Source organism: Pantherophis guttatus, chromosome 1, assembly GCF_059756535.1.
Source record: "Pantherophis guttatus breed Tessera chromosome 1, ASM5975653v1, whole genome shotgun sequence".
In the NCBI taxonomy this organism is placed as follows: Eukaryota; Metazoa; Chordata; class Lepidosauria; order Squamata; family Colubridae; genus Pantherophis; species Pantherophis guttatus.
Genome location: NC_142063.1, coordinates 110548894 through 110564395, shown reverse-complemented (window position 1 = coordinate 110564395; position 15502 = coordinate 110548894). Strand labels below are relative to the sequence as shown.

Below are 15502 nucleotides of genomic sequence, written 5' to 3'. Positions count from 1 at the left end.
CTTCATTTATTCATATAAATGATGGCTTTAGATTCTTACAATAGTCACTTTGCTGGATGAGTGAATGAATTTTATAGCCAAAGGCCAGCAATGTAAAAGAGCTTAGAAGAGGAAAATGTCAGATGTAAATGCCTTATTCTCCAATGTGTAAATAATGTATATATGGAACATCAGAGGTTAACTTATTCTTTGGACTTTAATGTATTCATAACTTACCACTCCCATTCCTAGCTCCACCCCTTGTATATATAAGGAGCCACCCTCACCATTCTCGTCGCTTCTACCTTGAATATTCAGTGAATATAGAATGCCTATCATAATTAAAAAGAAATATATTTAAAGCTCTAACTCCTATTATCTTTATTGAGTCTGATCCTGAAAATATTGCAACAAGCTGGTAGCAGAGGATGGTTAATTGACTCAATAAGTAATTAAAAATGTCCAAGAAAGATAGGCCCAACACCAGGGCCTACAGCAAAGAAATAGAAACTGATCAAGAGATGGTCAACGAATCCACCAATGCGATTTCGAGAGAATCCGAAGAATACACCACTGAAGAAGAAGAACTAATGAGTGAAAATAATGACCAGAAAGAAATCGAAATAGAAAATAACGAACTCAGGTCAGAGATATTAAAGATACTAAAAAGCCAAAAGAATGATGAAAGTCTCATCGCGGACCTCCAGGAGATGCTGAAGAACAGCGGAGCAGCGAGAGAGAAAAACGTCATTAAAGAAAAACCCAAAGATCAAAAAACCGTAAGTGAGATGACTACTGAGAAAATAGTTGTTAAAAAGAAAAGATGTGATCCCGCGCGAAATTTTGAATGGCAGCCATCTTGGTTTCAACGAACTTCAAAAGAGAATGAAGCAGAGCCAATCAAAACGCTCAGTTCAAAATTTCTGGCGCGAAAAACACTATCAGACGAAGAAAGTGAGAAAGAAGTCTCAAACTCTTCAGATGATCCAAAATCAGAAAGTGAAGACGATTTAACAAAATCTCAAGTAAAATCAGCAATGAAAACGCTTTTTGCTGCTTTTGGGCCAAGACTGAAAATTACCAAGACATCTACGAAGAAGCAAGAAATCAAACCGGCGACTCAAGACCTGCACGCTCCCATCCTGACTTCGAAAGCGACGACGCCCGAGCCCAGAGAGCCATGCCGATTTCGCCCTACACCACAGACAAAATCGAATACCAACGCACACAAAAAGAAGAAAAGAACCGTCACCACCACCAGAACCCCAAAAACCGAGCCAGAGACCGACTCATCTGAGGAGGAGCGGATCGAGAGAGCTGAAAGGGAGAGAACCTTCCACGACGCCACCAAAGAAGAAATGAACAACGCGCATGTGCGAAACTACGTAGACGACCCAGAAGGACTTGAACTGGCCAGAGAACCGCGCAGACTCATTGCAAGCATCCCAATGCCGTTCTGTAATTTCCTGCACTTGAGAGATCACGGACTGCCCCAGGTTGTAAGTAATGGACAGAATAATGTAGGTAACTTACCCAGTGACTTCCCAAAACTTAGAATTGATGGCATTAATTTACAAGAGTGGTATCAACAGCTTCAGGTTATTTTCATGAAAGAAAATTTACTATTCTTTATAACTAGCCCTCCAAGAAGACCTTGGACTTTAAAAATAGATTGTTTACATCATAGAGCATTTTTCATAATAATATCTAGCGTGTCTCCTGCAATGTATCATAGCATCAAACCAAACCTAACTGTATCAGAAATAATTCAATGCATGTTTAATCTATTTCACAGCGATAGCGTAGCTACAACCACAAGAATGTCTAAGGATTTCTTTTCCTCTAGAGTAAAACCAGGGGTTTCTATAAGTGAGCATTTGATAAATCTAAACAAAATAAGAGCTGAGTTACAATTGAGGGGGGAAGTGATTTCAGATCAAACAATGAAAAGTGTTATTATCAATTCACTTGATCCATCATGGGATAGCTTTATGTCACACTTAGATACCATTAATTTGGGATATTTATCCATAGAAAGTCTATCTAACAAATTGATAGCAGAAGACAATTCAAGAAAAAATCGATCCAGTAACCAAACAGACCACAAACCTTTTAGGAAAGTAGTCTTTCAAGATAAACATAATGAGGCCTTTAGATGCTACAATTGTGGATCCAGGGAACATAGTAGAAGAGACTGCCCCAAAGTCTCAAGAGAGAGACATAGACCAGAATATAGGAGCAAATATAATTACAGACAATCTTCCACAGATAGACACAAATATAGAAGCCCACCAAATTACAAAGAAGGTAGAGGGGGTAGAGAAAATTCAAAAGAGAGGAAATCTGGGTCACTGAATGGGCTAAATAAACAAGACAGCACCAGAACACAGCAGGATGAGAATAACAATTGGCTTATTGATTCTGGTGCAACAAATCACACCACCAACAACAAAAGTATATTATCTTCATTTATAGAAGATAAGTTTGTGATAAAGGTAGCTAATCAAGAAAAGGTTCAAGTACTAGGCAAAGGAAATGTGACCTTGCCTGGTCTAGGGAAAATAGAGGGGGTATTATTAATCCCAGAAATACCTCACAACATACTAAGTGCCATAAAATTAAGCAGAGAATCTGATATCAATATAGTTTTCTCAAAGGGGAAAGCAACTATAGAAAAGAACAAAACAAATGTAGGTACTGTAATGATAAAAGGAGGTCTACCCTATCTGATAACTAAAGAAAGATGTTTACATAACATTGATTCAAATATGGAAGATTGTATTGAAGCAGATGATGAAAATGTCAGTAACAGTGACAATGATGAGTGTAGAATAACTCATGATCACAAAAACACATACAAGGAAAAGAAACCAAAAATAGGTAAACCAATTCATGATGAGTGTGCTCACATCTTACACAGGAAGTTAGGACATGCAAGCTTTCCTGTAGTACAAAAAATGACTGAACACGCAGAAGGTGTCAAAATAAAAAATTGTGAAAATTATTTGGAATGCTCAGTATGTAAGTCCACCAAACTAAAAACCAGTCCCAGACCAAAAAAATCCAACAGATCAACTAACAATATTTTTGATTTGGTACATATGGACTTAGTTGGTCCATTAAGTCCCTCAATTACCTATAGAAAACGTTACTTCCTAACAATAGTGGATGACTACAGCCGATATGGTTTTGTTTACACATTAAAGCACAAGGATGAAACATTTCAGAAATTTAAGGAATTCTACAAACGTATAGAAACACAACATAATATCAGAATAAAGCAAATTATGACAGATAGGGGATGTGAGTTCATGTCTAAAGAATTCTCCCAATGGTTAAAGGATAGAGGAATGTTACATTTCACGTCCAATCCTTTTTCTGCATTTCAAAATGGAGTTGCAGAGAGGAAAAATTCCACACTACAAACCATGATTAGGTGCACATTAGAGGATGCTGGTTTAGGCAAACAATTTTGGTCAGAGGCATTACATTATTCGAATTACACTCAAAATAGAACCTGGTCCAGTATTGTGAATAAGACACCATATGAGGTGATGTACAATAGAAAACCCAAATTATCACACATGCACATATTTGGAGTCACTGCAGACGTACACATACCTAAACAATTGAGGAGAAAGGGAGAAAACGTATCCAGGAGATTAAGATTCATGGGATACGAAACTGGAACCAAAGGGTACAGATTTATTGATAGTAATAACAAATTTATAGTATCCAGAACAGCTGTGTTCCATGAACAGGCCAATTGGTCAAAATTGCACCTTAATGAAATATTTCCTAATAAATGTAAAGATACGATATCTTGCGAGGAAGGAACAACAGAAAATCAAAATATTAACAAAAGTAAGAACAAAACCAAAACTTGGACTAATAGTCAGCACAAAATAAAGACAGACACATTAACAAAAAAGGAAGCTAGATATTTGCATGATAACCATAGCAAGCCTGAAAGAACTATTAGAAACAATAGAAACCAAATACCAAATAAATACAAAGATTACATAATGCATATGAATGGAGAACAAATAACACCTAATACATATGAAGAAGTATTGAAACTTCCACATGAAGAAAGAGAAAAATGGGAACTAGCTATGGAAAAAGAGATGGAAAGTTTACAAGGATTAAATGTATTCACACCTGCGATCGCACCTAAGGATAAAACAATTATAGGTACCAGGTGGATTTATAAAATTAAGAACTTAGAAGGAGGCAATACCTTATACAAGGCTAGACTAGTTGCACAAGGCTATGCACAAAAATATCCAGAAGACTATACTGATACATATTCACCCACAGTGAGAACAGAGAGTGTCAAAACAGCCCTTGTAGTAGCATCTGCACTCAATCTGGACGTATTCCAATATGACATACAGACCGCATACTTACATGCAAAATTAGATAAGGAAATATATGTAAGAGCACCACACAGTCAATACACTAATAAGAACGAAATTTGGTTATTAAATAAGAGTCTGTACGGATTAAAGCAATCCGGCAAAAGATGGTACGATTGCTTGGTAAAAGTACTTAAGACCATGGATTTCAACGCCACCACTGCTGATAACTGTTTCTTTGTAAAAAAGAGTAATGATCATATTGAATTTGTATTAATTTACGTGGACGATATTTTATACATTGGAAAGCATAAAGAGAGCAGGGAAATCTTTGTAAATAAGTTAAATGAACACTTCTCACTGAAATCTCTGGGTAAAGTGAATAAATACCTTGGTGTGCAAATTAACAAAACTAAAAGGGGATTCAAACTTACACAGAAAGATAAAATCATCGAACTCCTAAACAAATGTAACTTAAATAATGCTAAAACCTGTGACACCCCTATGCAAACTGATTTTCTTAGAAACACTGATGAATCTTCCCCTGAGTTTAAAGACAACACATTTTACAGATCAGTTATAGGTTCACTCCTTTATATATCTAATTGGACTAGGCCAGATATTGCATTACCTCTCAATCTATTGTCAAGATATGTTAGTAAACCAACCTTGTATCATTGGGAAGCTGTCAAAAGAATTCTAAGATATCTGAAGGGTACATTAGATTTTTGTTTAATGTTGGAACCCAATAATGACAGAGAACCAAAAATTACTTGTTATGCTGATGCAGATTGGGCTGGTGATACATCATGCAGAAAGAGTACTTCTGGTTATGTTTTTCTATTGAATGATTGTCCAGTTTACTGGTATACTGGTAAACAAGAACTAGTAGCCACTTCTACTACAGAAGCGGAATATGTTTGTTTGTCCAAGGCTGCAAATAACCTTGTATGGTTCAATGATCTGATCACTGATGTTTGGAAGAAACCCACCTTACCATTTATTATGCATGAAGACAATAAAGCGGCCATTGAAATATCCAGATCCGATGCAATTGGACAAAGGTCCAGGCATATTGATATAAAGTTTAAGCATGTGAGACAACTGTCTCAAGACGGATTCATTAAAGCAATACATTGCGATACTTCTGAACAATTAGCTGACATATTAACAAAACCCTTACCTTCTAAACAACACAAATATTTAACTTCTAAATTATATGTATTATATTGTCCTGAATCAGAATGTAATTGGTGTTGTGTAACGAACCGGCATTTAGAGGGGGATTTGTCAGATGTAAATGCCTTATTCTCCAATGTGTAAATAATGTATATATGGAACATCAGAGGTTAACTTATTCTTTGGACTTTAATGTATTCATAACTTACCACTCCCATTCCTAGCTCCACCCCTTGTATATATAAGGAGCCACCCTCACCATTCTCGTCGCTTCTACCTTGAATATTCAGTGAATATAGAATGCCTATCATAATTAAAAAGAAATATATTTAAAGCTCTAACTCCTATTATCTTTATTGAGTCTGATCCTGAAAATATTGCAACAGAAAACATGAAGACAATAGTGCAACACATAATAAAGCAGACAGTAACACTAAAGTACATTATTTACTGTATCTGGAGAGAAAGTTTAATTGGCATTCCCTCACTCTGCTGATGTTTTGTGTAATGCTTTGAATTTGCACAATACATAGGAGAAGCTCATATATATAAATTCTGTTTTCCAGTGTGCTATCACAGTGAATACAATTGGATAGCATTTGTCCAACATTCCACTTTCCCACTGTGAAGTGGAATGTTACATGCAAAGAGCCTCTTTTTTCCTTTCTAACTTTTAGACTCGTACAACAGTAAAAAAGTTGGCTGTGTCACCCAAGTGGAAAAATTACGGGCTACGTATTTTTGGCTACATTCATCCCTTCAAAGATGGTGAGTACAATAACTTCTCCTTCAAGGGCAGAGCTTTCTTTCTGGAGTTTCTCTCCCCTAGCTTCATGCCAGAATATTTTTATTCAAAAAATCCCCTATTATTGCCTTTCTCCCACAGTCTCACCCTGGGCATTGTTGTGCAGCTCCAGAAGAAGCCAGATTATCTAAGTAATGATTGTAACACATTTTGCTCCTTAGTGCCCTTCCCAAGTCACAAGTTTCATGCCTTCAAAAAGTTTATAAGACTTTTGAATAAAGTATTTCTTTCTCTCTCCCCCCCCCCACCTTCTTAAAAATAAACCTAACAATAAGACACTGTCACTCCAGGTTTTTGAGATCGGACAGTAACATTTAAAATCACATGACAGTGTAGGTAGCCTGCCAGGAAAGGAAACAAATTTAAATTTCAACTTTATTATTAGCTAAATTCTCTTTCCTTGTCTTATAGGAGATTTTCAGTTTTCTGTAGCTTCGGATGATAATTCTGAATTTTGGCTCAGCTCTGATGAGACCCCAGCCAATATACGTCTGGTGGCGTTTGTGGGCAAGGTGGGCAACTTTTGATAATAAAATGATGATAAAGGTGTCGTAGCAGCTTTCCATGGGTTGATGTGCTTCTTACAGCCTTCTTACAAACAGTACAATTTGGCACCATCTCTTTGGTTCCTTGCTGAGAGAGTTAAATGTAAATGAAACTGTAGTGTTGCCACTGGGAGACATATAAACCTTGAACCAACTCAGCTGTGAGTTTTACATCTGGAGGCTGCATAATTAAAACCTGGATGTATTGTACAAAATTCAAATGTGTGTGTTTGAGGGTCTGTTTGAAATTCTCACATGTTGCAATAGTGATATTTTATATGCAAGCCCCCTTCTGCTCCTGCGGTTCACAGCTTGAGCCCATTTGGTTTCTTCACTAACACTGCCTTGCATTGTAGGTCTCTTGTCTATGGCTATAGCACAAGGTTTATGCTTATGTCTCTCAGTTCATTTAGAGTGAAAATAGAGTTCTCATTTCCATACAATGTATGGAGAATCTATTTACCTCTATGTTAGAGAGTAAAGAAATGCTGGAAATAAGACATGTTTTCCCATATAAAGGAGGAAATTTGCAGATTGATTTCAGGCAAAATGCTTTGCTTTATTGAGTTAGTTAATTAGTTATTACATTTATTTATGCACTGCCAAGCTCCCAGATCCTGGATGATTTACAAATTAACTATCATAAAAGCATCATCTAAAATCCCAAACAATTACTCTGTCCAACTGCTAGACCAAACCATCAAAACCCAAAGCACCAATCAAATAAAAATAAAGCAGGAGCCCAGTGTCACCAAAAAAAAAAAAAGTTTACTAAAGCACACATTATTTTGTAAAAGGTGATTAAACAAAACAATTCTGGCAGATTGGAGGGAAATCTGAATTAGATCTTTGAAGTTAAATTATTCCATAGCATTAAGGCCACCAGAAGACAGCTTCTGGGTCTGTGCCCTCAGCATCCCTTCCCTGCATGCATGTATAGGTTGGGGAGCATCAAATTAGGAGAGACAGGTCCTCAAATAACTTAAAACCAAGTCACAAAGGGCATTACAGATTAAGGGGGGGAAATTGGATTGGCTCTGGAAAACTAACAGTAACCACAACATCATATTACAATTCTCACTAACCAGGCAACTGCATTTTTACCAATTGAATTTTACAGATAGAGATAACTCCCAGATTATAGTCAATTTAATTGTTGGGTGTGATCATATAGTAAGGTTTCTTTACCCAGGAAAGACTGCAGATTGCACACCAATTTAAGATGGATAAGAATGCCTCTGATCCTGGTGTCTATCTCTTGTTCTAGTAGGACCTGAAGGTTTTCAGGAAATTGCCTACATCACAGATCTTCCTCTTCAAAGGGGAGTGTAACCTCCTCAGATCTCTTAAAGGATCAGAAATAAAGGAGGATTCAGTCTGAGCTATGAAGTCCTTTACAGCATGAAGCAAAGACTTCTCTAGCACCTCTGATCTGGCGTAGGATGAATTTATGCAACTGGGTGTCATCATCAGTGGCTGTTGAAGGACATGAAATCTAGGAGGGCATATATCTAGCAGAACTATATTGCCTTCTTCACCTGATCAGGTTTTAGTGATGCATGCTGAGTCTGCCCATTCATGTGCTACCAGGTCATGAATGAAAGCGGTCTTGTTATGAACAAACTTGATATTTACTAAGACACCCAGAAGTCTAACCTTCAGGTTCAAGGGTGAATACCTGGGAACAAATGGAAATCTGCACCAAATTGTGCTTCCTCTTTTTCCTGTAATAGACAAGCCATAACCTTTTGTGAAATCTATCTCTTCATGTGGCCCAAGCAGTGGGCATCCTATTAAAATCGATTCATACTGTGAACACTTTGCTGTTTTGGGAGAAAAGTAGCATAAGAAGCATAAACAATGTACAAAATAACTTCAGCAGAGAAATCTTCAACGTTTGTGAGTTTTAGCTCAGCTATTCAGCTTTAAAATGTTTGAAAACAGCTAAATAAGTGCTTCTGCCCCCATGCTGTCTGTAAAAATTCTTTGTAGATTTTTCTGAATCTGAGAAAAGTGCATTCCTGTGCATTTACCGACAAATGTAATGGACAGAGAGAGAATTAATGCAACTCCTTAGGCTATTTTGATTTCTACAATCGTAGCGCTGTTTTGCTGTTCAGCAAAATCTGTATCTTTGACAGAAGCAGCAAAGTTATGATAGAGGCCTCAAGGACTGCTCATTCAATATTACTGGTGTGCTTATACGTTAAATACTAATGGCATGTTATACCTTATATGGAATCAGCAAAAGATTTCAAAGAAAAGGTTGGATCTGTGAAATAAATCCAGAGTTATCTGACTCTGCCCTTAATCTGGCTTCTCATGAATAGGATTTTTTTTTTAATCTGAAAACCTAAAGGGTATATTTTGAGCAGTTAGAGAATTTGGTAATACCTGCTATATAAGATAGCAGGTATTAAAGATGGAAATGCACATTGTCTTTTATTTGAACAGAATTCTCACACACAATGAGAATGGTGTTCGTACTTTATCCCATACTTACCAGAACTATTATACCTGGCTGCTTTAGTCTAGCCACTCCTGGTCTAATGCCTTCAGGAATTGTATCTCTCCAACTTGCAGCCAGCAAGATCAAAGACACATCTGGACAACACCAGCTAGGGCTAGGCAGATCCAAGCAAAGAAATGACTTCAGGCAAAAGTTTCCTATGCTTGGAGTTACGATACTTCTCTAGGATTCCTTATTCCAACCAAGGGTATGAGAGGAATAGAGGAATTTGCAAAAATTCTTAGTTACTTTCACAATTGTTTCAAGAAGCCAGGAAGGACTGGTTTTTTTTTTAATAGCAATGTGAGCAAAATGTTTTTGTGCCAGAAAAAGATGTGAAAGGGTTAAACTACACTTCCTGCACCATTTTTTTTCAGCCCTGAATTAAAGCCTCTGAATTTGCTTGTCAGTAAAGAGCAAAGAAGAAAGAGAACTCTTGGGAGAAAAACACATACAAATACTGTATGTATGATTAATAGCTTGGTTCTAAAAACATTAGGAAGAAGACAATCGCTAGGAACACTCTTTCAAGACAGAGAAGTTTTCATATGAAATTGATCAGATTTCATTTCTGTTTTCCCTTCTTCTGAACATGTGTTTTTATTGCTTATCTCACTTATATTTCAAAGACTGTCTCTCAAACACTGGGAAGTTTTGAAATCCCCAGGGTGTACCAAACAGATTTATAATCTGTGCTTTTGACATTCTGTTAACAAATTAAAGCAACACAAAATTAAATCTTCCTTTATAGTCGTATTTTAAACTTGCATGGCCAAGTCCCAGAACAGCCGTACTGTAGTTCCCTCAATGTGTATTTGTAATGGATGCTCAAAGGCCAGGGTCAAAACTTACACATTTATGCCCGCTTTCACATATAAGGAATACCCAGACCTAGGATCAATGCCACATCCCTGTGTTATGAGAACACTGTGGAACCTTCTGAAGCTATCGCCAGCTGAGATTATTAATTTGCAGCTTAATTGTTACCTCATAACAAATGCTTCAAAGGCAGTTTCATAGCTTTTCCTCTGGGTGTTCCATTGCTCTGCCTCCCACCCCCTTGAAAATTTCCTCTCCCGAAGCCAACATGCTGCACTGCCCTGTCACCCCCTCCCTATTTTCTTTAAAAGTAATTGGAAAAGCAGATTTGTTGTTACTTTCACAAAGCTACCATTTTTATTCCCTCCCCATAAATGCAAATATAAAGAGGGGGAAATGAGATTGGGAGGGATAGGCTGCAGGCTGGAGCATTGATTTTCTTGTAATTTCCATACTGTTCTATCTTCTATGATTCCAGTTCTAGGTATCAGAGATGGGAATGCTAACAAAGACACAAATGTTTATGTTTATGTTTTATTTGATTTGTATACCGCCCTACTCCCGAAGGACTCAGGACGGTGAACAGCCACAAGATAAAAACACATAAATACAAAATTTAAAAACAGAATAAAACCGAATTAAATAATTTGGCCGAAGACACATTTAAAACACCCCAATAAATTAAAACCAATTAAAATTTGTATTTTAAAAGGGAAAAAAGGGAAAAAAATTAGGCCAGGCCAGCCTGATGGAATGAATTTTTTAAAAAATCATTTGTGGGGTGAAACTGGGACAGCGCCTTTAGAAGAGGAAAAAGTTGTAGCTTTTAAATAGTTGTAAAGTTACAACTACTTTTATCTCAGGCATTATTTATTTTTTAGGTTTTTTTATCCAGCTTTTATTACTTTCTATATAAGTTATAACTCAAGTCAGGGAGCATACTTAATACTCCTGCCTACTCCTGTGTTTTCCCCAACAGCATTCCTCTTTGGTGAGTTGGGTTGAGAGAGAGTGATTAGCCCAAAATCATCCAGCTGGCTTTCATCCTAAAGTGGGATTAGAACTCACAATCTCCTGATTTCTTGACCACCTGCTCAACCACTACACCAAACTGACTCACACTATTATAGAGATTGGAAGCCCTATCATGGGACAAGCTTACCATTTTTGCATTATCACAGAAGTGACCAGTTGCAAGCCGTTCTTGTTTGATCAATCCTTTTCAGTCTTGCCTATTTGCAAAAGCCAAGCCTGGCTGAATTAGATTAGTGCTTGAATAGGAGGGTATCAAAAGATCTCAGTAGGTGAGATTGGAAAGTAAAAAAAAAAAAAGATACTGGAAGAAGACAATAGTAACAAATTTCTCAGAGTAGCTGCTTTTTTAAGCAGAAAATGTCAGTTGTCACTAATGAGGTTATTAGGAAACATCCACACTTTTTATTTCTGCAAAAAAATGAAACAATATCTTCATTTCTTTTTTCTTTTTTTCCCCCTCCTTAGCTGGGCTCTGAGTGGACTGCTCCAGGAGAATTCACAAAATTTAGCTCTCAAGTCTCGAAGCCAATCCGGTAGGTGCTTCCGCCATGTCCTTCCATTTTTCATTTTGACGGATAGACTGATCCTAAGAATTAAAGGAAGAATAATTCACTTCTTTCAAAACTGACAAAGGAAAGCAGCCAAGTCATGAAGTGGAAGAATGGCTTTTCATTTTTCTTCAGGCTGGTTTGTTTTTGCTTTCATTCTCTCCACTAAAATCTGTGGAAGTAGAGATTACTGTAGCCTCAAGAGTGCATAATCCATGGGCTCAATCTAAAATCATTTAACGGAGGTAAGTTGAACTTTGGAATTGATACTGTAAGTCCTAGGCCAGCCACAAAGCACTGTGTTTCAGTTCCTGTTGCCGATGAGAAGATTTTCTATGGGGAGCATTGGGATCTCCAGAACAGATTCAATCCAGCAGAGAGTCTTGATCTCTTTCTTCAACCACTCTTCTGAATTTCCCAATTTTCGCACAATCCCCTACTCAAGCCTCTAGGAACTGATGCTTAGAGGCTTTAAGGAGTCTGTCCAAAGGACTGTTCCCAACAAGTCATGCAAAGAGCATATTGAAGAAAGACTTCATGTGTATTTCAGTATATTATATTAGAGTCGGTGTAATCTGCCCCCACTCAGCTTCTGTATTGAACTAGATCCATGAGATGGACAGAACTGGCCAGTTGAAACCTCTGCACAAAAAGAGTTGCTCTGAACTTCTTGCCTGACCAGGTAGAATAATGATCTCCACATTGGAAGTGTGGTTGAAGTGGGGGTGAGCTTGCTTTTTTCAAAAAGCTTACGAATTCACAAATATCAGGTGGTCATGCACCATGTGATTCCACATTTAGAAGTAACATATTGGGTATTAAGGATGGTTGACTGTTTAGAACAGTGATGGCTAACCTTTTTGCCGTTTTCAGCCTCCAGGGGTGTATGAGGAAGGCCGTTTTTGCCCTCCCCAGGGTCTTAGAAAGACTGGAACCTGGGGAGAGCAGAAAACGGGCCTTCTGGTCCCACCGGAAGTTGGCAAACGGACCGTTTCTGGCCTCCGGAGGGCCTCCGTGGGGTGGGGAAGGCCATTTTCACCCTCCCCGGGTTCCTAGAAAGGCTCTAGAGCCTGGGGAGAGAGAAAAACAGGCCTCCCCCCCTCCGAGGTCCTCCAGAGGCAGAAAACAGCCTGTTTCCCTACTTCTGGTGGGCCCAGAAGGCCTGAAAATCAGCTGGCCAGAGCTGAGCTCACATGCCCACCAATATGGCTATGCGTGCCACCTGTGACACATGTGCCATAGGTTCGCCATCACAGGTTTAGAAGAAACAGGCTGCTGAATAACAGCTATGAAAATATATCGAGGCAAGCAGAGAGTCTGCAGCAAAGTGGGATTAGTTATGGCAAGCCCTTTCCTTTCATACCTGTGTTATGACCCCACTATGGAGCAGGGCTTGCTCAGTAATAACATTGGGCTTACCTAATGCTATGAAACCACATCTTTCTCTTTCCTTGCCAGTTAACCAGTCTAGTGCTATTTTGCTGATAATTGTCAATTGCCAGCTGAAAGCAGAGTAGCAACTGACCTGGTTTCTGTTGTTTGTTTTGCTAACAGAAAACAACTAAAGTGCTATTTTTATATTATTATTGTTGTTGTTGTTGTTGTTGTTGTTGTTAGTCACACAGTCAGCCAGATGTTTAGACTGGATTTGGCATTTTTGATGGTGTTTAAATGCTGATGATGTTTAAGTGGTGCTCCAGATGTTTTAGGATTGCACCCAAGATGCCTATCACTATTGATACTATCTTTGCTTTATTTTGCTATAGTCATTCTATTTGCAGGTCTTTTTATTTTGTGACTTATTATTATTTAATTTTCTGAAAATTGAGTTATGTCAGTTGATTTCACTGGCTATAGATGGTTAGCTTTAGACCCAACTTTCTTGACCCAAGGCCAGTTTTAATCCAAGTTCACAAAGCAATTTGCTATGTTCTCATAACATTGTAGTTCCAATCAAATAAATCACACCACAACTTAACATGATAGTCTTGCTTACATGGTGTGCTAAGATTGTACCTAAATTTCAACAAACATTGAACCGTAAACTGCTCATCCTCATTTTAGGCTGTGCAAACACAAGTTGTCTCTCAAAGCTGCTTAAAATGGCAATTAAACATACTTTTCCATTAGCCTTTTCCCTTTTCTTACTATTTGTTCTGTATCTTCGTTTCCTTTACTGTCTTATCCTCTCTCCCTGTTTTACACTGAGGCCAGTCACTTTGAAGTTAAGCTACTTTCTGTCAAATTAAAAGTCTGACAGCTTCATTCCCATTGTTTTTATTCTTCTTTCAGTGAAGCTGGCAACTCTCTTATGACCGCGTCTTCTTTTGCTCCATCAGTTCATTGTCAAGCTGGACCTCTTTTGGCATTTTGCTGAAGAGGTGTTTCCCTTATACACAAAAATGTTTTGTATCCTGTCAACAGAAAAACACAGGCCATTTGAGTAAGTGGGTGTCCTTAGAAGGTATCTATTCTGATTCGTACAGAATTTTCAATACTGGAGCTGCAGAATCTCTTGGAAATAACTACCTTTTCTCTATTTCAATACAGTGCATCCTGTGAAGGAAATCTGTAACTGCCCAAGGCAGTCTTTTCTACTATAAAACAGCTGTTAACTTTAGGAAGCTTCTCCTAATGTTTAATAGACATCTTTTTGGAATCTTCAGTCATTAGTTCTAGTTCTCTTTTCTGGACACAGAACTTATTTTCTGGTTCTTCTCATGGCAGAGGTATCATATCTCCTGCCAATACATTATTTTCACATATGGTAAAATGGCTGCAGTTGTAACCCAGTGTGAGGCAGACAGTAGAATTTAAGATTCAAATTGATCCTCAGCCATGGAAATTCACTATTGTCTTTGGGGAAGTCACTTTCTTTCAGCCCATTGTACTTCACAAGTTGCTTGGAGGGATGTGAGGTAAAATAGGTGAGTGTTTTGTTTTGTTTTGTTTTGTTTTGTTTTTGCAGGGAGGGTCCTCCTAATGTCCATTCATGACATTGTGAGTTTATGATCTTTTAACACATATAAACTCCTTTGTCCTTTCCATGCAGTGAGTAAGGGATTGTTTCGCACATGAAAGTAATATTTAAATAGGTAGATTTCTGTGAAGGTTACAAGCTTTTTTTTTTTCTGGAAGTCACAGCCTATGCACTAATTTTATTTTCCCCTCACCCCCAATATATATTTGTCTTTCTCTCTCTTTTTTTTCTTTGCATAGCCTCCTTTTTCTCTGCATAGAGCCTATGCTGTATCATCAGACTGGAGGTGAGGTGTGGGTCTTTCAGAGTTTCATCACCAGGGTCAAGACACTAACCGTTCCAAGTAAAAATGAAGATGTGTGCTGAATGCTTATTGCTTTTCTCTGTTGCTAGAGGAGAGTGATGAGGACAGTCATTCAAATGGGATAACAGAATATGAATGGACAAACACATGCCTAAAGAATAGAGGAACTGAGATGAAGCTGACTACTGGCATGATGGAAATTTTCCAGCAGCAATACCATCATGCCGGTACTTCAGTGGAATTTTTAAAATGTGTATCTTTCAATGATCTAACACTGATTCATGCAGGGAGGAATATTAAGATACAGCATGTACTTGTGTCAGTTAACAAAGCACTCAGCAGATCAAGAAACAAAGGCCAATATATATTTTACCTCAATTTCTCTGTTGGAGACTTAGTGAGACTGAGAGTAATTCACTATTTCAACTCCAAAAAGCTATG

General features: G+C 37.8%; 1 protein-coding gene across 2 annotated transcripts in view; it reads left to right on the top strand.

The window, feature by feature from the left end:
• The window catches only part of B4GALNT4 (beta-1,4-N-acetyl-galactosaminyltransferase 4), a 206201-nt gene that overhangs the window by 147117 nt on the left and 43582 nt on the right, over positions 1–15502 (top strand). For both annotated transcript variants that reach the window (XM_034416704.3, XM_087881271.1), the window contains exons 5-7: positions 6194–6284; positions 6733–6833; positions 11695–11762. In XM_034416704.3, the coding sequence (XP_034272595.2) occupies positions 6194–6284; positions 6733–6833; positions 11695–11762 (260 nt within the window). The remainder of the gene's footprint in view (positions 1–6193; positions 6285–6732; positions 6834–11694; positions 11763–15502) is intronic.